The sequence below is a fragment of the Pelophylax lessonae genome (genome assembly GCF_965119305.1).
Source record: "Pelophylax lessonae genome assembly, chromosome: 3".
NCBI lineage: Eukaryota > Metazoa > Chordata > Amphibia > Anura > Ranidae > Pelophylax > Pelophylax lessonae.
This window is the reverse complement of record NC_138770.1, coordinates 261588667-261612279: the sequence shown is the minus strand read 5'-3', so window position 1 is coordinate 261612279 and position 23613 is coordinate 261588667. Positions and strand designations below refer to the sequence as shown.

Here is a 23613-nt window from a genome sequence, read left to right as displayed (position 1 = left end):
GTTTTTGATTAAATAGCGGAATAGAAAATATGATCCAAAAAAAGTGTATGTATATCACACGTACACAACCACACTAGGCCCCAATTACTATTGTTTGTACCCCTAAAAGGCTAGATGAGGAGTAGGGGGAGTATGGAACAGGCAGCACCCTCAAATCTTCAGAAGTATGAGATTGTGTTCACTGTACCCCACAAAGATTGAGTTCACTGCACCCCACAATGATTGTGTTCACTGCACCCCACAAAGATTGTGTTCACTGCACCTCACAAAGATTGTGTTCACTGTACCCCCCAAAGATTGTGTTCACTGCACCCCACAAAGATTCTGTTCACTGTACCCCACAAAGATTGTGTTCACTGCACCCTAAAAGGATGTTGTTCACTGCACCCCACAAAGATTGTGTTCACTGCACCCTAAAAGGATGTTGTTCACTGCACCCCAAAAAGATTGTGTTCACTGTACCCCCCCAAAGATTGTGTTCACTGCACCCCACAAAGATTGTGTTCACTGCACCCCAAAAAGATTGTGTTCACTGTACCCCCCAAAGATTGTGTTCACTGCACCCCAAAAAGATTGTGTTCACTGTACCCCCCAAAGATTGTGTTCACTGCACCCCACAAAGATTCTGTTCACTGTACCCCACAAAGATTGTGTTCACTGCACCCCAAAAAGATTGTGTTCACTGTACCCCCCCAAAGATTGTGTTCACTGCACCCCACAAAGATTCTGTTCACTGCACCCCACAAAGGATTTTGTTCACTGCACCCCAAAAAGATTGTGTTCACTGCACCCCAAAAAGGATTTTGATCACTGCACCCCAAAAAGGATGTTGTTCACTGCACCCCAAAAATGATTTTGTTCACTCCACCCCAAAAAGATTGTGTTCACTGCACCCCACAAAGATTGTGTTCACTGCACCCCAAAAAGATTGTGTTCACTGTACCCCCCAAAGATTGTGTTCACTGCACCCCACAAAGATTCTGTTCACTGTACCCCACAAAGATTGTGTTCACTGCACCCCAAAAAGATTGTGTTCACTGCACCCCAAAAAGGATGTTGTTCACTGCACCCCAAAAAGGATGTTGTTCACTCCACCCCAAAAAGATTGTGTTCACTGCACCCCACAAAGATTGTGTTCACTGCACCCCAAAAAGATTGTGTTCACTGCACCCCAAAAATGATTTTGTTCACTGCACCCCAAAAAGGATTTTGTTCACTGCACCCCAAAAAGGATGTTGTTCACTCCACCCCAAAAAGATTGTGTTCACTGCACCCCAAAAAGATTGTGTTCACTGCACCCCACAAAGGATTTTGTTCACTGCACCCCAAAAAGATTGTGTTCACTGCACCCCAAAAAGGATGTTGTTCACTGCACCCCAAAAAGGATTTTGTTCACTGCACCCCAAAAAGATTGTGTTCACTGCACCCCACAAAGGATTTTGTTCACTGCACCCCACAAAGATTGTGTTCACTGCACACCAAAAAGGATTGTGTTCACTGCACCCCAAAAAGATTTTGTTCACTGCACCCCAAAAAGATTGTGTTCACTGCAGCCCAAAAAGATTGTGTTCACTGCAGCCCAAAAAGATTGTGTTCACTGCAGCCCAAAAAGATTGTGTTCACTGCAGCCCAAAAAGATTGTGTTCACTGCAGCTCACACACAGAAAAATGGATGTGGATCACTGACACCTGCCTATCTCCAATCCCACACCACACAGCAATATCGATTGTAGTTTGTAGAACACAGTTTCCCTAAAATTCAGCAGACTCTGTCCCTAACAGGATTGAGAAGAGATCGTAGATCAGGATTGAGTGCAGATTCACCCCACCCCCCACACAGCAATATCGATTGTAGTTTGTAGAAGACACTGACCCTATAATTCAGCAGACTCTATCCCTAAAATGCCTACAACTCGCCCTGCCTAAACACTCCGACCTGTCCCTCAATTCTATCCGGACACAAATGGTTTTTTCCTGCCTATCTTTCCCTAATCAGCAGCCAGCACATTGATGTGTGCTCTGTCCCTTAGCTAAGCAGCAGAATGACGCTGCTGCGGCGGCTGCCTCGAACTTATAAAGACTTGGTCACATGCTTCAGACGGCCAATCACAGCTACTAAGACATTTGCAGGCATGGCTGGGATGGCTTAAGGCACACCAGTTAAACGATTGTTGATTGGCTGTTGAAAGCCCGCCATGAAAAGAGCGCCAAAGCATGCAAAACCCGGAAATAAAACGACCGAACACGGATTTTTACCCGAACATACAGTAAAGTGTCCGTGTCCGTGTTCGGGTAAAAAAAATCCAATTATTCGGTACGAACACGAATAATACAGTCCGTGTTCGCTCAACACTATTCAGGACTCCGGAGTGCTTATCTCACAGGCCAGTTTATAACTAAAAATGGATTTCCCTCAAATTCTCCCCAGGCCCCCTAGTACAGCGCTCTCCCTCAACCAACCCCCCCCCCCCCCCTCCCAGTACAGAGCTCTAGCATGGCTGTGTGCATCCCCTGCTCTCTTCTCTGCTCTCATAGGGATGTGCAGGGCATGTAGAGTTCAGTGAAGCCACCGGAAGAGGAGCACTGTCACATGTAAACACAGTAGTGGCTTCTGCGTTTACAAATTACAATAGTGAGTATCGAGCACATCACTAGCCAGAGGTGGCAGGTTGGATTTCTGGTAAGTTCTAGCTGAAAAAAAGCCCGGCATGTGACAGTTACCCTGCAGCACATGTTATATAGGGGGCTATGGAAAGTATTGCGGCCAGTAGATACTATCATGATCCGTATTACTCTAACTATAGATAGTAGAAGTATAGTGACCCTTATCACTCTAACCCTTATATCTGACTTTGCATGTTATGGTACTATATTTATAAAATGCAATAAATATCTTTTATTTGGTCTTCATAACAGAACATTATGTAGCAATAGAGAAAAAAGGATTGTATACCAGCGCTATGGAGTTTTCATGTGTACTGAATCAGGCTTAAATGGTGGTGTAAGCTGCCTCCAACCTACCTCTGAGGTAGTAAAATAGAAAAAGTTGCAAAAATGTTGGAACCGGCGCTACCACTTTAAATCGTGCATGTGCAAATAGAAAAGTGCATATAGTGCTAAAAGTGCACGCAATAAGATATAATATAAAATAATATAATATAAAGTGCTACGTGCTGTTTATGGACTTTTCTTTCCAGTACTGGTCATGCTCCGTTTTCCTCCTTTTTCTCCTTTCAAAGGTGCAGATCAGTCACTTTTTATTTTAGTGTGTAGGCAGGTGTAGTCTACTTTCTCCACTGCAGGTGGTGCTCAGCCACAGCAGCATTGCAGAAGTAGAGGAAGTCAAGAGGAACAGGGTTCCTCTATTGTTTCCTGGGTCACTGGGGCAACAATCCGGTTGGATGCTGGCCACCCATGTGACTCTGGCGGCCATGTTAGGTGTGGCAGAGTCCATTTAAGACCCTGGCTCCTGGGTTTGGCACGCATTCAGCATTTGGGTAGTGTAGGGACAAGTCACTCTTCTGTCAGGGACAGTATAAGCAGTAGGGAAAGGTTTGAGAGGAGTAGGGAAAGCTTAGGTATCTTTCACTCTTCTTGGACATCTTCCCGTTTGGGCTTGGACTGGCCAGGCTGCATTCCACCCCTCTAGACAGACGCTGTCAGTTTGGCTGAAACCTGCACCACTGCACGCTGTTGACATCCATGAGTATTCCAGGCTAGGCTTCCTTTTTTTGGGGTAGCGGGTACCTAGTTTTGTAAGGTACCCGCTCCCACTTTTGCTGGTATCGCCTTGGACAGGTCCCAGGAGGCTGCAGGTCCATTCACAAAGTGCAGCGCGACTCAAGGAAGTAGGAACTGATTTGGGTCCATGTGCAGAGCGAGCAGAATGAAGCAAGTATGTAGTGGATGTACTTCCCACTCTGGAAGAAGGAGGATGCCATGAGGCCTAGGTGCTGCAGAGGTGATCTGCAAGGATCTTTCATGAATAAGCAAGCACCACAGCAGCCCCTCCTGAATAGAGGTAATGAGACATTTGAAACTTATTGAGGACCAGTTTCTGGATGTTATGGCCAATTGCTTTGGTACATGTTACTGCCAATTATGTAGAATGTGCTAGATGTTCTGTTACCATATGTCTGAGAGTCATTTAAAGCAGTAGTAAACTCCACTTTTTAAGTTGTTCCCACAGGTTGGCCGATAATAAGGCTTACCTGTAGGTACAGTGAATGTCTCTCACACTTTTGGAATTTAGGAGCTATTCACACTTGAAGTAGCCAGTGACATCACTGGCACATGCCACGGCACATGCACACTGAGTGTGCTGTCCATTCAGAGTGCTGTGCCACGGCCGTAGCTTCTGTGACGTCATTGCGACCCGGCAATTCAAATGGCTGGAGAACGTGAATCGTAAGAAAGACCGGGTAAATATGGAAGCGCTAACAGTGGTGACAGCGCGCTGCTGGAGGGCTTCATTTTAAGGTAAGGCTTTCATAATGTGCTAGTATGCAGTCCATATTAGCAAATTATGACTTAAACTGCCTGGGGTCCCACATTTTTTTTTCCAGTTTACTACTGCTTTAAGTACTGTTCAGTAAAGTTCACAAAAGCCACTTCAAAGCCTCATTAGTGACTATGTACTGTATGCAAGACTAGGAGTGTTATGTGCCTATAGTAGATGAAATGTGCAGCCACATAAAAGCATCGCAGAAGTTGAAGATATACTGTAATGTGTAAACTTGAGCTGGAGATGACTACCTGGAATGAAGTTTACCCTCCTGGTGGAGATTTAGGACCCCTCAAGTTGTGTCACATGCCAGGAGGCTTGGGTCCCCATGTCACATGGGCCTCAGATGTTCAAAACTAAACTTGGAGCCCTAGCCTAAACCAAGGAATGTGTAGAGCCCTGCAGGTGAGAGTTCTCTTAGTGTAAAGAGGTCTACCATCACTATGTTTTTTTTTTTTTAACATTTTTAGCATATTATGTCTTGGTGCTTAGTGGGGAGAGATGGGGGGTCCTGGTGCTTAGTGGGGGGAGATGGGGGGTCCTGGTGCTTAGTAGGTGGAGATGGGGGTCCTGGTGCTTAGTGGGAAGAGATGGGGGTCTTGGAGCTTAGTGTGTGTGTGGGGGGGGGGGGGTCCAGGTGCTTAGTGGGGGGAGATGGTGGGTCTTGTTTCTTAGTGGAAGGATATAGGGGTCTTGGTGCTTAGTAGAGAGAAATGGGGGTCTTAATGCCTAGTGGGGGCAGATTGGGGGGCACTGCCAGTCAATGGGGGAGGGGGCACTAGTGCTCTATACCTGGCTGCTTGATCAATCTGGAATCCTGTGTAGAAGAATCATCCCTCTCTCACTTTTCTTCTGGGCTGATTTCTCTAATCTGAAGGAATACTGGGGTTTGCCAGTGTAGTGATAGCTCAGACAATCCCACAAAAGCAAAAGATGACTTCCTCTACTCACTTCTCTGCCAAGCACTGACTGATGACTCCTCTATTGCAGAGCCAAGCAGAGGAAGCCAGTGGTGGAAGTCTTCCTTTGCTGTCACTTTTTCTTTACTTGTCTAAGCTGTCACTGCACAGGCATCTCCAGCATCCTTCCAGGTGTACCAGCCCAGCCACAGGAGCAGTACTACAGCTGTCAGTTCTCCTGTCAGCGGCGGTGCTCGGGGCCCTCTGGATGAAAAGATGGGCCCCCATTGATGCACCGATCATCCCTGAACATATCATCCATGTGTGCAGGGTGGGTCAGCACTAAGGTTGCCAACTAATTTCTTTAAACCAGGACACATATTGATTAAACAGGTACTGAGGCTATTATTAATGCACATGAGGGGCTAAGTGAGTTTAATTACCACCTTAACCAGCCACAGAACCTGTGTAATTAATGTGTGTCCTGGTTTAAATTTTTATTGCCATAGGCAAGTTTTAAAGCTTTTTTCCCTGGAACCTGCTTAGTGCAATTCTGTTATTGCTTACAAGCCCTACTTGTTATTTGATTTTTTAATCCATTTTCACGGATTACATTATGGGCGCATATACTTTTTATTTATAATCATGCTAATCAACCAATTCTGACCAGATAAACTACTGGTGTCCTGGGGTCCCCCCCCCCCCCGCCCCGCATAAGGAGACTTAACATGCGCATTTGATCATAATATAAGATGGTTTACATGATACGGTAAGAGGCTTGAGCACTTGGTGTCACCTGGTGGTAGAAGCATTGCAGATTCATTGATGCGGGGACACTAGTGGATGAAGTGATTTGTGGATAATTTGTCCTACCCCATCTTTTGAACTTTTTGTGGTGCACAGTATTTTCTTATTTAGACCTTTTATATGGGCCTTGATAGACTTTTAGTTCATTTAGTGATAGCTTTTTTACACACAATTTTTCACTTCATAAGTTTGATACTGTATCATTATGTTTATTGAGTTATGTTTAATTATACCTATGTTTTCACAACACTGATTTTGATTTATTAGCGCTGCTTTGTACATTTATTATATTTTTGCAATACAAAAGGAAAGTGACTGGTCCGTACAAAAACAAATAGTCTGTCACCTAGCGCTTATAATGATACAATGTGCACTTAAGAGATTACTATACTAGCTGCTGCTATAAAATTAAAATTAAAACCATATACTCATGCTTCCATTGTCCACATAAAATCAAATAATTGAATTTGAATGAAAAACAATGTTCACATTAGCAGCGCTTAAAAGAACGATAATCCTCCTCTTATTTTGATTATTAAAGTCCTTTATCCATTGAGCAACATGCTTAAGTGCTGAAAAAACTTTTCCCAGGGAGTGTGAATAGGGAGGCAGGGTATGTTCAAACGATTCAAAAAACCTTCCCGTCACCACACCTCGTACGACCTCTCCCCTAGGTATTAAGCACTCAGCAGAGATCAATCAAAATAAGCTTTGATATTGATAATTCAGATCATCCCTTCTGGTTCAATCCGCTACTCCTCCTCCACTACAGCACAGTGTGAACTTCAGAGCTGCGTTGAATCCTTCCTTCACTCACACTGATTTTCACCAGGCAGGCAATCATGTCCTCTCCCAACAGATGACATATGCAGCGTATCATACAGTATAAAGGATAAAGGACTCACAGCGTGATACTGTTTATTTAACCTTCCTAGCGGTATTTCCGAATGTGGCTCAGGGTTATTATTCAGTGCCAAAAGCGGTAACCCCGAGCCCCACTCGGGATTACCCCAGAATGATACTCACCTTCCCCTGCGATCCCCCGCCGTCCTCCCAGCCTTCCTCCAGCCGTCCTCCAGCTGTCCTCTCGCTGTGTGTTCGGCCGATGCCAGCACCTTCTTCCGGTTCCCTTCCCTGCGAGCGCTGCATCGCAGGGGGGGGGGGTGGAACCGGCGGGAGATTAAAAATAAATGACATTATACAGTGTAATCTGTCAGGATTACAATTTTGTATCATGCCATTTCACCAAAGGGTTTTCACCTAGTGGATTTTCCAGTGCTCTGCCTGTACTTTTTGCAGTACTTTGTGCCTGGAAAATTGATAACGTCCATGGCGTCCAAAAAGCGTTCTTTTAGCTCAAAAACGCTTTTAGACAAACTGGAAAACAGCAACAGTGGATCAGAAATATTTGAAGAACTGTACGATAGCGATTTGTGGGAAAATTCGTCATCAGGTACTAAAAGTGACAACAGCGACGATTCTGTGACTGGGCTCAGCGATGTGCGGACTTGGTGCTCTATTGACTGCGGTACGAATCAGGCAACGCCCTCCAAGATTCCCATTTACTGGAGCACCTGGTGGTATGAAAGTTGACGTTGACCATGACAACCCCTTGGCATATGTACAATTATTTCTGACCGATGAGGTTATTGAAAAAATAATTACCGAGACCAACCGGTACAAAGAGCAACAATTGGCTGCGCATCGGAAGTTTGCAAGATGCAGAAAGTGGGAACCACTGGCCAAAGATGACATTTGGAAATTCTGGGCCTAATAATTCTTCAAAGAGTGGTGAGGAAACACCTGCAGAAGTGGTATTGGACAACCAATACATTACTTGCCACTCCATTCCTTGGCCCATCATGTCAGAGTACAGATTGTCCCTCATTATGAAATATCTCCACTTCGAAAACAATTAGGAATTTGATTACATTTATTTTATTATAATTTATGATTTCGTGTTTCAAACTTTATCTTACCCAGGATGTCTACTAGACTCTTGTTTGGACAGATTTAAGTGAGTTTTTTCTAAGAATTACAGGCCTAAAATATAAAACAACATATTTCCATGCAAAACAATTTACAGCTTTTAGCAAAATAATTCTGACATAATCAGACCGCCAGGGAGGTTAAATGTTTAAAACACACATTCCATAACCCTTCAATCTATATGCTTACATTAAAATATTCGTAAAAAGCATGTAAACAATACACAAGATTATCTGAACCAATCTCACCACTGTAGCTCAAAGCCGTTACTCCGGTCAGAAGCACTGCTTTGGACTGTTGGGCATAAAACGTGTGTCTCTGGCTGGAAGCTGTCCAATATGCTCATGAGGTACTAGCGTGTCCTGAAGCACGTGTTCCTGATGATAAGAAGCACCGTTCCAGGTTAGTTGGAAAACAGGATCTCCCTGTGACCACTGATTTTGTCTTTAGGTCTCTGACACAAAGGCAGACGCCGCCTCATCCTCAGGGGCTCCTGCAGCTAGACTCATTGCAAACTTTATTATCAAACATATTCTTCCTCTTAGCAAAGGTTCTGGTTCTCTTATTTATCTACAGGTTTAGCCCAATATCCTGTTTGGGGAGGGATTTTCTCATAACCCCCCCAAAGAGGGCTACACTAGCTACTGTGGGGAGTCCCTCCTAAATGCTATCAAAATATGCCTGTTCAAGTGGGGTGGCCCATTGTCCTTGGCCTCAGATTCTGCAGCCGTTTGCCTTTGTTGCCAGAGCTAACACAGATTTCATTCTGAGGGATACTTTTTCTGAGGCTATCACAAGAAGCGGTTTATGTCCTAAACTGTTTTTCTTGAAGTAGTGATTCTCAGCTAGACTCTCTGTTGTCTTATAGAGACTATGCTATGCAGGCACATGTTACACTGATTGAGAAACAGAGACATTGCCGTGAAAAGTCAATGGTTGTGCATATTTCATAATCTGTTTAACTATTCTGTGGTGTATGCATGCTCTTTGCCATCCTTAACCCGTTTTGCATTATTGGCTCTAATTTTGTACCTTTTTAGTAAACTGCAAATTACAGTCACTTCCTGTCTGGTCATTTAGCCACTTACCTATTATATTATAATTCCACTCCAAGAAGAAATAAGGTTTCTACCTCCTCTTCCAATTACCCTCCTATAACGCATTCTAACAGGCTTTTTTTTCTTCCAGGTCCCTCGCTGCTGCCAGTTCTGGGTGTGGGGGACTGCTAATCAAGGGCTTTGATGGCACTCAAGAACACCCGTCCCCTCGGCTCCCCTCTGCTGACATCAGTTCTCTTCTAAAAGACCCTAGCCAGGAAGTAAACAGAAGAAAAGAAGGCTTCGGGCTAGAGTGTCATGTGAACTGAACTTAGGGTATGAAAAAGGTGCATTTAGATAGGGTTTTTCTTATACAGTGATCAGTTAGGAGAGGGAGTGGAAGAGGGAATATATTCATCCAAAAGAAAAGCTTTAAATATAGCTAAAGTCAAAACTTTTTTTGTATTCTGTATAGAGTAGGGGATGGTTAAAACCGATGTTACCTTTTTTTTTTTGTTTCCCATCTGTGCCCCAATAGGTAGATTTCCTTTCACTGTCCTGGAGACTCAACAAGAAATGAGAAGATATCTTTCCAATGTGATGGAAATGCCTTCTTAGACAGTTGTCATATGAAAAGTGTCCCCACTGAAAGATTTACCCTCTATTCTTGTTACATAGTTAGTGAGGTTTTAAAAAAGACACCGGTCCATCCAGTTCAACCTATGATGTGTGTGTTTGCTGTTTAAGTGGCAACTCATAATTTTGGATTTACCCTCACTTTCATTACTGGTGTCGTGGGTGATCCAGACATGTAGTGAGTCTCCCTTCTTTTTTTTTTTTAAAGCCCATGGTGTGTATGAACACACTCAGACTAACACCCGGTGCATAAAAAAGTGCACACACGCAGACGTGAAGAACACAAAAAGTGCACAGGGTGTGCGAAATGATCCACCTCCTAAGAGGACGGACCCTGACCTTGATCCTCCGGGGCACAAGACTCCTGACAGGGACTGAGGTACTTCCATGGTCTGCCCGGCCGAAACCAGGCAAACCCTGTTCTCTGGGAGGACTGATGAAACAGCACACCCCAAGTACTAGGTGGAGCTCCCCTAAAGGGAGACCCCATGAGAGAGGGCGAAATAAGCCAAAAGGCCATATCCGCCCCCTCCCAAGACTTTCAAGGTAGGCTGGAGGACCCACACCCTACTCATCATGTGAAAAAAGGTGAAAGTGAAGTGGCACAACAATAAAGAAAACAACACACAAACAAATAGGTGGGGAAAGGGAAGTGGGGAAAGTGCTTAGTGCAATAGTGAGATACCATGGCAGGCCTTCCGGCCAGGAATAAAAAATTCCTCTGGTCCGAGCCAAAAGGCCTGTCCCAAGAGGCAGGTGTGAAAAAAGTGTGCATTGCAGTGACCAAGGTGCCAAAATACTCAAGATGAGCTGCCTCTCACCTGTGAGATTAAGGCACCCCTAGGCTGCCACCCTAGGGGCACGTACACCATGGGCTTTTTTCAGTCCCGGCCTCCGGCCAGACCAGTGCAGCCCATCCCTACCAGAAGGCATCAGAACTTAGATGGCTTAGGAAGAACATACCCTCACTGGGGAGCTCAACCCAGGAGGACGGCCCTTCCAACTCCATCACCATTCCTTACCAATTACATCCAGGAGCAGTACTAACCGGCGGTGGGAGAACCGGCTTTCTCGCTCCCTTCAAACTGATAGGGACGGATCCCATTCAAATCAGGAGGCAATGGACCTTTCCAGCTTTCTCTGACGGTACCTACTTCCCGGCCCCCCAGTTACGCCCAGGGCGCTCCGGTTCATTTCAGTCTCTGCCGATACTAACCTTCAAGGTCCATACCAACTGATAAGAAAGTCTCCCTAATGGGGAAAAAGACATCAATAAAAAAAAAAAACTGACAATGGTTCTAACCCCTCACCACTCAAATCTATAAAAAGTTTTGCCTTTAGCTTCACTTACAGTGACATGACACTTACTGTATAACCCTTGTAGGTTTCATAAGAAAGACATTGTCTGCACTGGAACTCTCTCAGAATCTCATTTTTAAATCAGCGCTTGGTCTTACTGTTGACATACCACCAAAAAAAAAAAAAAAAAGGGCATCACAGATTCCACACCATAGCCAACATTTTATGAATGGCTTGCTAATATGCAAATGAAGGTGCAGTGTAGAATGAACACTGCAGTGTCTAGTAGAAGGCAGATAACATTGAGTCGTTTTAATACAGCAAGCTGAGGTGCATAAAAGTAGGGATGCCACTTGAAATTAGAGTTTGTTTAGGTTCCGAGTCAAGTCCTATTTGGGATAGCCAGAACCCAGTAATTCTAAGTTCAACTACTAGTTATACATTTGCTTTTTTTTACTGTAAGAATCATAAACTTTTACGTTTTGTAATGAAATCTTGAGGTGATCATACTGGAAAGGTCACCAGAACTCTAGAAGCAGTTAGCAAGTAGTATATGAAACTTACTCCATATGAGACAGATATTGGATCACGTTGTTGAGGTGGAAGATGAATATGAAGTGTGAGAAAATCACTGTTAATATCACTGAGAACATCAGCATATACAGTACATATAAGATATGGGTAGCTTTTTTGCATTGTAGACAAAGACCTTTAGATCCAAAATATGCAAAGTCCAAGTTTAGCATACTTACCTAAAAACCAGTATATATATATATATATATATATATATATATACATATACTGTATATATAAGTTTGATAGCATATGGATTTCAGCACTGAATACCTTATTATATCCTAAAAATGAGTGTTTACTACATGCCAGAACCAATAGAGACAATTTAAAAAGAAAGATACTGAAGTTGACTTCTAGCCCATATGCACTCTAATTAATGACCCCACTCCACTTCCTCCCGACCTCTTCTTGCTCCAAAACCTCTTTATTTTGACATCTGAAACCATAAACCCGTTTTCCACTTACCTAGTTGTGGTTTCATAATGAGTAAACCAACATTTTATAGTTTAACTTTGTATTTATTTGTATAAAAAAATAGAATGTGCTTAGCACCTTGAGAAAATACATTTCTTCTTGTTACCAGTCTACTTTGTCTGAAGAACAGATGTCAGGCACCTCTGCAATCAAATGGTTACAAAATCGTGCATTTGCTTAAAAAGAAATGGCTTTCTTCTGTTACTGACCAATCTTCTGACAGCTTGGGAATCCCGTCTAATGTTTTCAAGTTTGGCAAAATAGAGAATACTCTGGAAAAGTAAAGAAAATATATTCAAAACAGATACGATCTTATTTTCACCATGTCATTCAAGGCAAAGGCTCATGGTTCCTCAACAACAACTAAAGGGCTAATCCCTTTGCTGCCTAAAGGGACAAAATAGAAGAGAGCTATGCAAATTTCAATTAAAGGGAAACCATGAGGGTTTTGGATTAACTTCACCTAATTATTTATGTTTATCAATTTTTGCACTCATGTTTTATATCAATACATTTTAGAGCATATACCTTTTTCTTACAAATTAACATTTAAAGCCAACTTTTATGCAAAGCTCAACCCCCACAGCTATCATTTAAAAAAATACTTTCTGAAGTAAATTTTTAACCTAGGTTTGCCATCCATCTCTTTCCCAGGTGCTGCTTCCTGGAATGATACATAGTGGATCCAGCTCTGTAGTCTTTCACTGCTTACCAGTTGCCTCTTCATGATGTCATTATGCCACTGCAATCATCTGAATGCTCATAGGAAACTGCCACTGAAAAACCAATAGGACGTGTCTATGCCACTCAGTCAGTGATGTAAACATCCAAAGAAAGACCCTTCTCCACAGGATGGAAGAAGATTGTATACTTCGGACTTGGTATGTCACATGACCATGGATTTGGGTAACATTTTGGGCATTTGGAATTTTTTTCTTTTAACCACTTAAGCCCCGGAAGATTTTACCCCCTTCCTGACCAGGGGGTATTTTGCGATTCGGCACTGCGTGACTTTAACGGACAATTGCGCGGTCGTGCGATGCTGTATCTAAACGAATTTGGCGTCCTTTTTTTCCCACAAACAGAGCTTTCTTTTGGTGGTATTTGATCACCTGTGCGATTTTTTGATCACGCGCTATAAACAAAAAAAGGGCGTAAATTTTGCAAAAATAGCAATATTTTTCACATTTATTTATATGAAATTCCCCCCCAAAAAAATGTAAAAATCAAAATGTTTTAACATTTCCGGCCAATTTGTTTTATGCTACCTATGTTTGGTAAAAAAAATCGCAAAAAGCGTATTTTGATTGGTTTGCGCAAAAGTTATCGCGTTTACTAACAAAGGGAAAGATTTTTGTCATTTTTGTTGTTTTTGTTTAACGCGTAATGGCGGCGATCTGCGATTTTTTTTGCGGTACTGCGACATTGCGGCGGACAGATCGGACCCTTGACTGACATTTTTGCCACTTTTGGGGTTACCAGTGACATTTCTACAGTAATCAGTGCTATACATATGCACTGTTACTGTAAAAATACACTGGCAGTGAAGGGGTTAACTTTTTGAAAGGGAGGGGCTATGTGTGTCCCTAGGGGCGTGCTTTCTACTGTGATTGGCTGTGGCTTCAGATGTATGAAGAGTGATCAACGGTTCTACATAGTAGAACCGTATGATCATCCTTCATACACAGGGGAGAATGACAGGCAGCTTGTTTACACAAGCCGCCTGACTTTCTCCCTCTCCCCCGCCGATCGCAGAGTGACCGGCGGACATCGGGTCCGCCGGTCACACGCGCGGGGGGGTCCGTGACCACGCGCTCGCTCCCTAGACCCTCACAAGCTAGTGACGTAGCCCTACGTCACTTTGCCTGTGAGGGGCTGACCGCCGACGTAGATAGTCGTGCGGCGGTCGGCAAGTGGTTAAACGAAACCAGCAATGAGCTTGGATGGGAAAGGGGACAAGTGGTAAGGTGGAAGATGGTACCCAAAACTAAGCCTAGAGAATTGACATAGGACTCCCAAAGCACTATAGATATGCTAAACAGATAACACCACAACAGCATCTCCCTTTCTGGCTGGTCCAAACTTGGTGCTAATGCATTTCTGGGATTACAAAAAAACTGCCTTATAAGAATTTGAGACTTTCAGCAAAAAAGACAAACTGAACTGCAAAATGCTCACATTTTAAAGTGGTTGCTATACACTAAAATTACTCTAGTCACTGGTATAACCCCTAAAGCTTTGGTTTTATGGAAAAAAAATTTAATAAATATTTTTTTTGAGCTTGGATTTTACCATTGCTGTGCTACTCTTCTTTCCATACACTGAAAATCTCTCAATGTTGTCTAGTGGCGGATTCAAGAGTAGACTCACCAAGTCACTGCACCTTGATACATGAAACCTACAGGGTTTCTCAACCAGGGTTCCATGGAACCCTAGGGTTCCTCCTGTGGTTGCTAGGGATTCATTAAGCAATGGGCAATTTCTGCCTCTCAGATAAGTTCCCAATGACACCATTGTTCCTTTTAGCTATCTGTAAGGGGGTAATTCTTCCCAATGACGACAAGAGTAAGGATCATTCTTCCCACTGACTGTCACACTAATGTGTCATGAGTTGTAGATTTTAAATTTTTAGCAGGGGTTCCCCCGAGTCCAGAAATTTATTTCAAGGGCTCCTCTGTGTTGAAAAGGATGAGAAAGGCTGGTCTACAATAGCTACCAAAACCTAGCATTTTTGAGATCCAGCATTATAGAAACTACATCTGTCATAGGGATGAGATTTCAGCTATTGATCTCATTAAACCACAGGTTTTATATGACACAAGTTCTACCTGCTGGTTGGAAAATAGATTAAAAAATATTTATGTGCAATATTGCAATGTGCAATGAAAAACTATAAAAGTCTTATTGTTTTTGCCCTGACCTTAAAAGATAAAGAAAAAAATGTACAAAACCAGCACAGATTCCCTTTATAAGTGCAAACACGGCTTCAGTTTCTGGGCAGTTTTGTCACATCTCACTGCCTTACACATGCACTATTCCACCAGCAAACTGCTGAAAGGGACAGCTACAATGAGGTTCCAGCCAGACTGCATTGACAGACACTGTGACAATCTAGAAAATTGTATGATGCTCCAAATGTGTTACTGACAGCACAATGATACATGGGTGGATGTGTGCTGCCCTAGGCCATGGCTTTTGTTAGCTTTGCAGAAATCTGTCTCTGCATAGGAAACATTGAAATCTGTAGAAAAAATGCACGCATGTATTTGATTGTATTTACAATGCTTATGAAAATACACACAGTATATAAGTATACAGAGTACTTTTACTAGCTATCATTCAAGTCACAGTTGGTTGTATTTCCCTTTGCTCATTCTCCAACATCTACATAACAGGTTATGTAGGGAGGTGATGGGAGGGATAAAGGAGCCTGGCCAGCAAAGACAGTAGTCAGACACTCCTATTAGAAGAGGGAGCTATTACATGCAAGGAGGGATTAGGCTGTCTGTGCTAAGGACTCATCGATGGGAAATCAATGAGAATTTAAAAATATTTGATTTTTCTGTGTCTTCTAATAAGTCTTCATTTTGGGTCTTCTAATGATTTTCCGCGGTTTAAATTTAAAAGCCCACTCAGTCACCTTGGCTCACAGTGTGGCACCTTCCTTTCCCAGTCTGAGACCTACTGTACATAACATTTCAGTATGAAGTGGTATATCCTTTCTGCCTGGACTTAGCTTTAAGTTTGTGTACATGCAACATTTAGGTAAAATGTTCACATAATATCAAGACAAGGAGACACATTAGAACATGGCAATTTGGCAATAAATAAAAACACACACAGGAACTAGTTTTTCACAAAAAAAGAATACAAAGTAATAAAATCAATGTCGGAAGTTGTAAAGAAACCTAAAAGGGTACCTAAACCCAGAAACAAAACTTTAATATATCACAGTGCACAGTCCTTAAACGTGGTGTGGGGAATGTTAAGTAGAAATGAACACGCAGAATGCTTATGTCATCACCAATGTAAAAGCAGCTTTAATATAATAAATAGTGGGTTCATTACATATAGTTGAATCAGCTCTCGGGTGCTGGTGCCGCCATCTTGCCTAAGGAAAACCTAGGAGAATGGCCCTGCGCTCTGTGAATGGGCCGGCTGCGGAGGGAAGAAGGAAAGGGCCGAACTTCCAGCTGAGTTCGCTGTGGTCAGGTTAAAACCAGATACCCACTCCCCCCCCAAAAGGTGCCAAATGTGGCAGTGGAGGGGGGGGGGGAGGCAGAGAAGCGGAGCTTCCCCTTTTGGGTGGAGCCCTGCTTTAAGCCTTGGTTGTAACATAATGAAGCAGGAGATGGACTAGCGAGACTATATGTTGTGAATCCTCTATTATTATATTAAAACTGGCTTTACGTTGATGATGGCATCAATGTGCAGCCCCTTCAATGTGGTGACTGCATTAATTTTCTTGTTTTAGGCTTTTTTTCATCTTTATTTTCATCTTGTGATCTGGCCAGCAACACACTTCCTGCTTTATGGTTTCTCCACTCCTACGAGGATCAATGGAGACACCTTTGGACATTGTCAGTCTGGGCAAAGGGTAGTGTTAGATGCACTAGCAGATTTAGATGGACTATTTCTTAGCTCTAAAGAGTTGTCTTGTTCCCATGTCTATCTTGCACTTAGTTGTGATTTGGTTATGAAAGGCAACACATCCAGACTATTTCGCCATAGATAGGAACACATTATTAAGTGATTTATGTTTCCATCTGCCTATGTGGGCTTATCTATGTGAGAAAACCATTAAAAAAATAAAGCATAGGATAGCACAGCACCGCACACCCATTGGACTAAAACAAAATTAATTCACCTGTCTCTAGATATTTTGCTAGGATGGGTCACAAAGATAGTGCTTTATGATTTTAGATGAGATACCTAGAATGGGGAGAGGAAGTGATCAGGTGTGGGAACGGTTATAGAGAGGAATAAGATGGATTCATAGATTATCAGCAGTATATCCATTGGGAACAAGGATTATGATCTACAGTATATTATTTTATAAATCTTTGTGAAGAGGTTTTTGATGTAAACTTCAGGTTTCTTTACAACTTATGGTACTGATATTATTACTTTGTATTATTTAACAAATTACCAGGATCCAGTTCTCTGCAGCTTATAGGAGTTGTAAAGTTAGAAGGTTTTTTTTTTTATCTTAATGCATTCTTTGCATTAAGATAAAAAAACCTTCTGGGTGTTGCAGCCTCCCCTGCAACCCCTAATACCTACCCGAGCCTCCTCTCTGTCCAGCGATGTCCACGAGACCTTCAGCCGTCCGGGACTCTCTTTCTCTCCTGATTGGCTGAGAAACAGCTGCAGTACCATTGGCTCCCGTGGCTGTCAATCAAAGTCAGTGAGCCAAACAGGAGAGAGAGGGGCGGGGCCAAACAGCAGCTTTATGTTTGAATGGACACGTGGAGCTGCATCTTGGCTCGGGTGCCCCCATAGCAAGCTGCTTGCTGTGGGGGCACTCAACAGGAGGGAGGGGCCAAGAGCAGCAAAGAGGGACCCGAGAAGAGGAGGATCCGGGCTACTCTGTGCAAAACCAACTGCACAGAGGAGGTAAGTATAACATGTTTGTAAAAAAAAAAAATCACGAGACTTTACAATTACTTTAAACAATGATTCATTGATGTCCTACACACTTGTGAACTTGGGAAAGGGCTGGAACACTTGAAACAGTTATTCCATTGTTCATGTGTGGATAAAAGTGAATAAAAGATAATACAAGACAACTGTACCTTCACTGCATCCCTTCTGAATTATATATGTCATGAGTGGAGCCCACTAGATGATACATGTGTGTGTATGTATATATACAGCATCTCACAAAAGTGAGTACACCCCTCACATTTTTGTAAATATTTTTTTTTTTTTTTTATGTTACAACACTGAAGAAATTATACTTTGCTAGAATGTAAAGTAGTGAGTGTACAGCTTGTATAACAGTGCAAATGTGCTGTCCCCTCAAAATAACTCAACACACAGCCATTTATGTCTGAACCACTGGTAACGAAAGTGAGTACACCCCTAAGTGAAAATGTCAAAATTGGGTCCAAAGTGTCCAAAATTTTGCGTGGCAACTATTATTTCCCAGCACTGCCTTAACCGTCTTGGGAATGGAGCTCACCAGAGCTTCACAGGTTGCCACTGGAGTCCTTTTCCACTCCTCCATGATGACATCATGAAGCTGGTGGATGTTAGAGACCTTGCGCTCCTCCACCTTCTGTTTGGGGATGCCCCACAGATGCTCAATAGGATTTAGGTCTGGAGACATGCTTGGCCAGTTCATCACCTTCAGCTTTTTTAGCAAGGCAGTGGTCATCTTGGAGGTGTGTTTGGGGTCGTTATCATGTTGGAATACTGCCCTGCGGCCCAGTCTCTGAAGGGAGGGAATCATGCTCTGCTTCAGTATGTCACAGTTGGCATGTCATGTTTGGCATGTCATGACATGTTGTCATTCATGGTTCCCTCAATGAACTGTAGCTCCCCTGTGCCGGCAGCACTCATGCAGCCCCAGACCATGACACTCCCTCCACTCTGCTTGACTGTAGGCAAGACATACTTGTCTTTGTACTCATCATCTGGCTGCCACCACACACGCTTTAAACCATCTGAACCAAATAGGTTTATCTTGGTCTCATCAGACCACAGGACATGGTTCCAGTAATCCATGTCCTTAGTCTGCTTGCCTTCAGCAAACTGTTTGCGGGAATTCTTATGCATCATCTTTAGAAGAGGCTTCCTTCTGGGACAACAGTCATGCAGACCAATTTGATGCAGTGTGCAGTGTATGGTCTGAGCACTGACAGGCTGTTCCCCCACCCCTTCAACCTCTGCAGCAATGCTGGCAGCACTTGTACATCTATTTCTCAAAGACAACCTCTGGATATGACGCTGAGCACATGCACTCAACTTGTTTGGTCGGCCATGGTGAGGCCTGTTCTGAGTCAAACCTGTCCTGTTAAACCGCTGTATGGTCTTGGCCACCATGCTGAAGCTCAGTTTCAGGGTCTTGACAATCTTCCTTTAGCCTAGCTGTGAAGCTCTGGTGAACTCCATTCCCAAGAGGGTTAAGGTAGTGCTGGAAAATAATGGGGGCCACACAAAATATTGACACTTTTGGCCCAATTTGGACATTGTCACTTAGGGGTGTACTCACTTTTGTTTCCAGCGGTTTAGACATTGATGCTGTGTGTTGAGTTATTTTGAGGGGACAGCAAATCCACCATGTTATACAAGCTGTACAATCACTACTTTCTTCAGTGTTGTCACATGAAATGATATAATAAAATATTTACAAAAATGTGAGGGGTGTACTCACTTCTGTGAGATACTGTGTGTGTGTGTGTATATATATATATATATATATATATATATATATATACACACACTCACCAGCCACTTCATTAGGTACACCTTGCTAGCATCGCATTAATTGGACCCACTTTTGCCATCAAAACTGCATTAATTCTTTGTGGCATAGATTGAACAAGGTGTTCTAAACGTTCTTTAGAGATTTTGGTGTGATAGCATCACACGGTTGCTGCAGATATGATGGGCTGTACATCTATGATGCAAATCTCCCGTTCCACCCCATCCTAAAGGTACTCCATTGAATTTAGATCTGGTGACTGTGGAGGCCAATGGAGTACAGTGAACTCATTGTAATGTTCAATAAACCAGTGGTGAGATGATTTGAGCTTTGTGACATAGTGCATTATCCTGCTGGAAGTAGCCATCAGAAGTTGGGGACACTGTAGTCATAAAGGAATGGACATGGTCAGCAACAATACTCGGGTAGGCCCTGGCATTTAAATAATGCCTAATTGGTACTAAGGGGCCCAAAGTGTGCCAAGAAAATATCCCCTACATCATTACACCATCTCCACCAGCCTGAACCGTTGATACAAGGCAGAATGGATCCATGCTTCCATGTTGTTTTATACCAAATTTCTGACCCTACTATCTGAATGTCACATCTGAATTCGAGAATCATCAGACCAGGCAACGTTTTACAACTTTCTATTGTGAAATTTTGGTGAGCCTGTGCGAATTGTAGCCTCAGTTTTCTGTTGTGACAGCCACGGCACCCAGTGTGGTCTTCTGTTGCTGTAGCCCATCTGCTTCAAGGTTTGATGTGTTGTGAGTTCAGAGAGGGTATTCTGCATTCCTTGGTTGAAACGAGCGGTTATTTGAGTTACTGTTGCCTTTCTATTATCTTGAACCAGTCAGCCCATTCTCCTCTGACCTTTGACTTCAACAAGGAATTTTTCATCCACACAACTGCAGCTCACTGAATATTTTCTCTTTTTCGGGCCATTCTCTGTAAACCCGAGAATTGGTTGTGTGTGAAAATCCCAGTAGATTACCAGTTTTGAAATACTCAGACCAGCCCCTCTGGCATCAACAACCATGCTATGTTCAAAGTAACTTAAATCCCCTTTCTTGCTCATTCTGGTGCTTGGTTTGACCTTCAGAAAGTTGTCTTCACCACATCTAGATGCCTAAATGCATTGAGTTACTGCCATGTGATTGGCTGATTAGCCATTTATCTTACCAAGCAATTCAACAGGTGTATCTAATAAAGTGGCTGGTGAGTGTATGTACAGTACATATTATGCATATATACACAGATATGGAGCCTTACAGTATAACCAGGAATTGGTAAGGTTCAACAAAATTGGACAAAGATTTTAATGAAGCTTAATAGTTAATAGTTACTTACCTTTGTCTATAATCTTCCAGAAACTCACATGGATTTGACTTCAGAACCAATGATTCTAGTGGGGAATCCTTTAAGTCTGCAAGTCCACCCAATGCTTCAATATTATTCTCTTCAAGTGATAAGTGCTGAATTGCAGGAAGCTTTGGCAGTTGTTTAAAGGTTGTAAAGTGATTTTTGCTTAGGTTTAATTCTTTACACCTGTGATAAGCAAAAGAAGCCTATGGTTACTGTAGAGTATATTTGCAGTATATAGATATACGGTACTGTGCAAATGTTTTAGGCAGGTATGAAGAAATGCTGTAAAGTAAGAATGCTTTCAAAAATATATAATTCGATTATTTTTTTTCCAACAATTTACAAAATGCAATGTGAGCAAATAGAAGAGAAATCCAAATCACATAAATATTTGGTGTGACTACCCTTCAAACCAGTATTCTCCTAGATACACACAGTGCTTGTGCACAAAGTTTTTGAAGAAACATGGCGGGAAGGCCTGCTCCAAACATCCTGGAGAACTAGCCACAGATCTTCTGTGGATGTGTGTTGCCCTAAATTCTTCTGTCTCTTCATGTAATCCCAGACAGGCATGATTATTTTGAGATCAGGGCTTTGTGGGGCAAAGCCATAACATCCAGGACCAGGCCTGGATTGGGACAAAAAAATAGGCCTGGAAAAATAGACAGGATATTTACAGAGCCAGTCCTCTGCACTGTAATGTAAAGGGGCACTATAATAAATACAGTGCCCATTTAGAGTGCAGTCACCTTTATATTACAGTGCCCCTTTACATTACAGAGGCCCTAGCAATCCCAACCCCTTGCAGTTATTGCCCCCCCTTCTTTTCTCTCTAATCCCAGTGCCCCCTTTTACTCTCTGCCTCCCCTGCACAGTCCTACCTTCGGCAGGGCAGAAGCAGGATTCAGCCTGTGTGTCCTCTCCAGGGTCTCCCGCCCCGCCAACAATGTCATCGTATCAGCAGGGTTGGGGGCAGAAGGAGATGAAGATCTGAATCACATTAACAAGAGGATGATTACCCATTGGGTACTATGAAAAGACTCCCACTCTATTTGCAGATCTTCAGCTCCTCCCACCCCCTGCTCTGCTGATAGGATGACATCGTTGTCGAGGAGGGGGAGACAGGAGAAGAGACACAGGCACGGCTGCATAACAGAAGGTGAGCAGTGACCTTGGTCTCTATTGGCCTTGTTGAGACTGTGGTTGTCATTTGCCTCACGCTGTGCAGCCCAGTCATCAACAGGCAACAAACAGGTACCAGTCAGCGGCCCAGGAGTTGGGTTGGGTTTGGACCTCCTGCCCAGTTTGCGCTATGGCCAGTCTGGGCCAGGCAGGACTTCTGTTTTCACTGAAGGTAGTTCTTAATGACATTAGCTATGTTTGGGGGTAGCTGTCCGGCTGCAGAATAAATTTGGGGCCAATCACATGTCTCCCTGATGGTATGGAATGATGGTTAAGTATCTGCCTGTACTTTTCAGCATTGAGGACAATATTGATTGGGCAACATTAAGGACTATAGATGCAATGGTTGGCCAAGGAAACTTAATGCAACTGATAAAAGTCTTGTCATGCTTACTTCCCTTAAACTTTGGACGATGTCTAGCAGTGCCATCAGCAAAGAACTGGTGGAAACCAGTAGGAGCCAGGTACACCCATATACTGCCTGGAGAAGTCTGGCAGAAATGGTCTTCATGGAAGAATTGTGGGCAAAAATCCATACCTCCAACATGGAAACAAGACTAAGTGAGTTAACTATGAATGAAAACATACTGTAGGAACTGGGGTGCAGAAAATGGCAGCAGGTGCTCTGGACTGATGAGCCAAAATTTGGAATATTTGGCTGTAGCAGGAGGCAGTTTGCTCGCCAAAGGGCTGGACAGCAGTACAATAATGATTATCTGCAGGCAACAATGAAGTATTGTGAAAGTTCCTTGCAAGTTTGGGGCTGCATTTCTGGAAATGGAGTTGGAGATTTGGTCAGGATCAGTAGTGTCCTCAATGCTGAGAAGTACAGGAATATACGTATCCATCCTGCCATAATATCTGAGAGGCATGTGACTGGTCCCAAATGTGTTCTGCAGCAGGACAACAACCCCAAACATTCAGCCAATCTCATTAAGAACTATCTTCAGCATTAGGAAGTGATGGTTTGGCCCCCACAGAACCTTGATCTCAGCATCACGGAATCTGTCTGGAATTACATAAAGAGACAGAAGGATTTAGGGCAGCCTACATTCACAGAAGATCTGTAGACAGTTCTCCAAGATGTCTGAAACAACCTACCTGCTGAGCTCTTTCAAAAACCGTGTGCAAGTGCCCCTAGAAGAATTGATGACGTTTTGAAACCAAAGGGTAGTACCACCAAATAATGATTTGATTTGGAATTTTTCTTCTGTTCATCTCATTTCTTTTTCTTTAATTAATCAAAATAAACTATAAATACTTACTGTATATAGTTACACAGTCGGGTTGAAAAAAGTCACAAGTCCATCTGGCTCAACCAATAAAAAACAAAAAACAGTAAAGAAAACCCAAACATACAATCCCATATACACAATCCTATACCTGCAGTTGATCCATAGGAAGGCGAAAAAC

The 23613-nt window shown here is 42.9% G+C and overlaps 1 protein-coding gene across 1 annotated transcript in view; it reads right to left on the bottom strand.

Annotated features, from left to right (window-relative positions):
• Positions 1-12274: 12274 nt before the first annotated feature.
• Positions 12275-23613, bottom strand: part of LOC309551402 (leucine-rich repeat-containing protein 56-like) — a 60577-nt gene continuing 49238 nt past the window's right edge. The window contains exons 6-7 of the mRNA XM_082251975.1: positions 21004-21201; positions 12275-12493 (exon numbers count right to left, since the gene is read on the bottom strand). Coding sequence (XP_082108101.1) covers positions 12379-12493; positions 21004-21201 — 313 coding nt within the window. The 3' untranslated portion in view covers positions 12275-12378. The remainder of the gene's footprint in view (positions 12494-21003; positions 21202-23613) is intronic.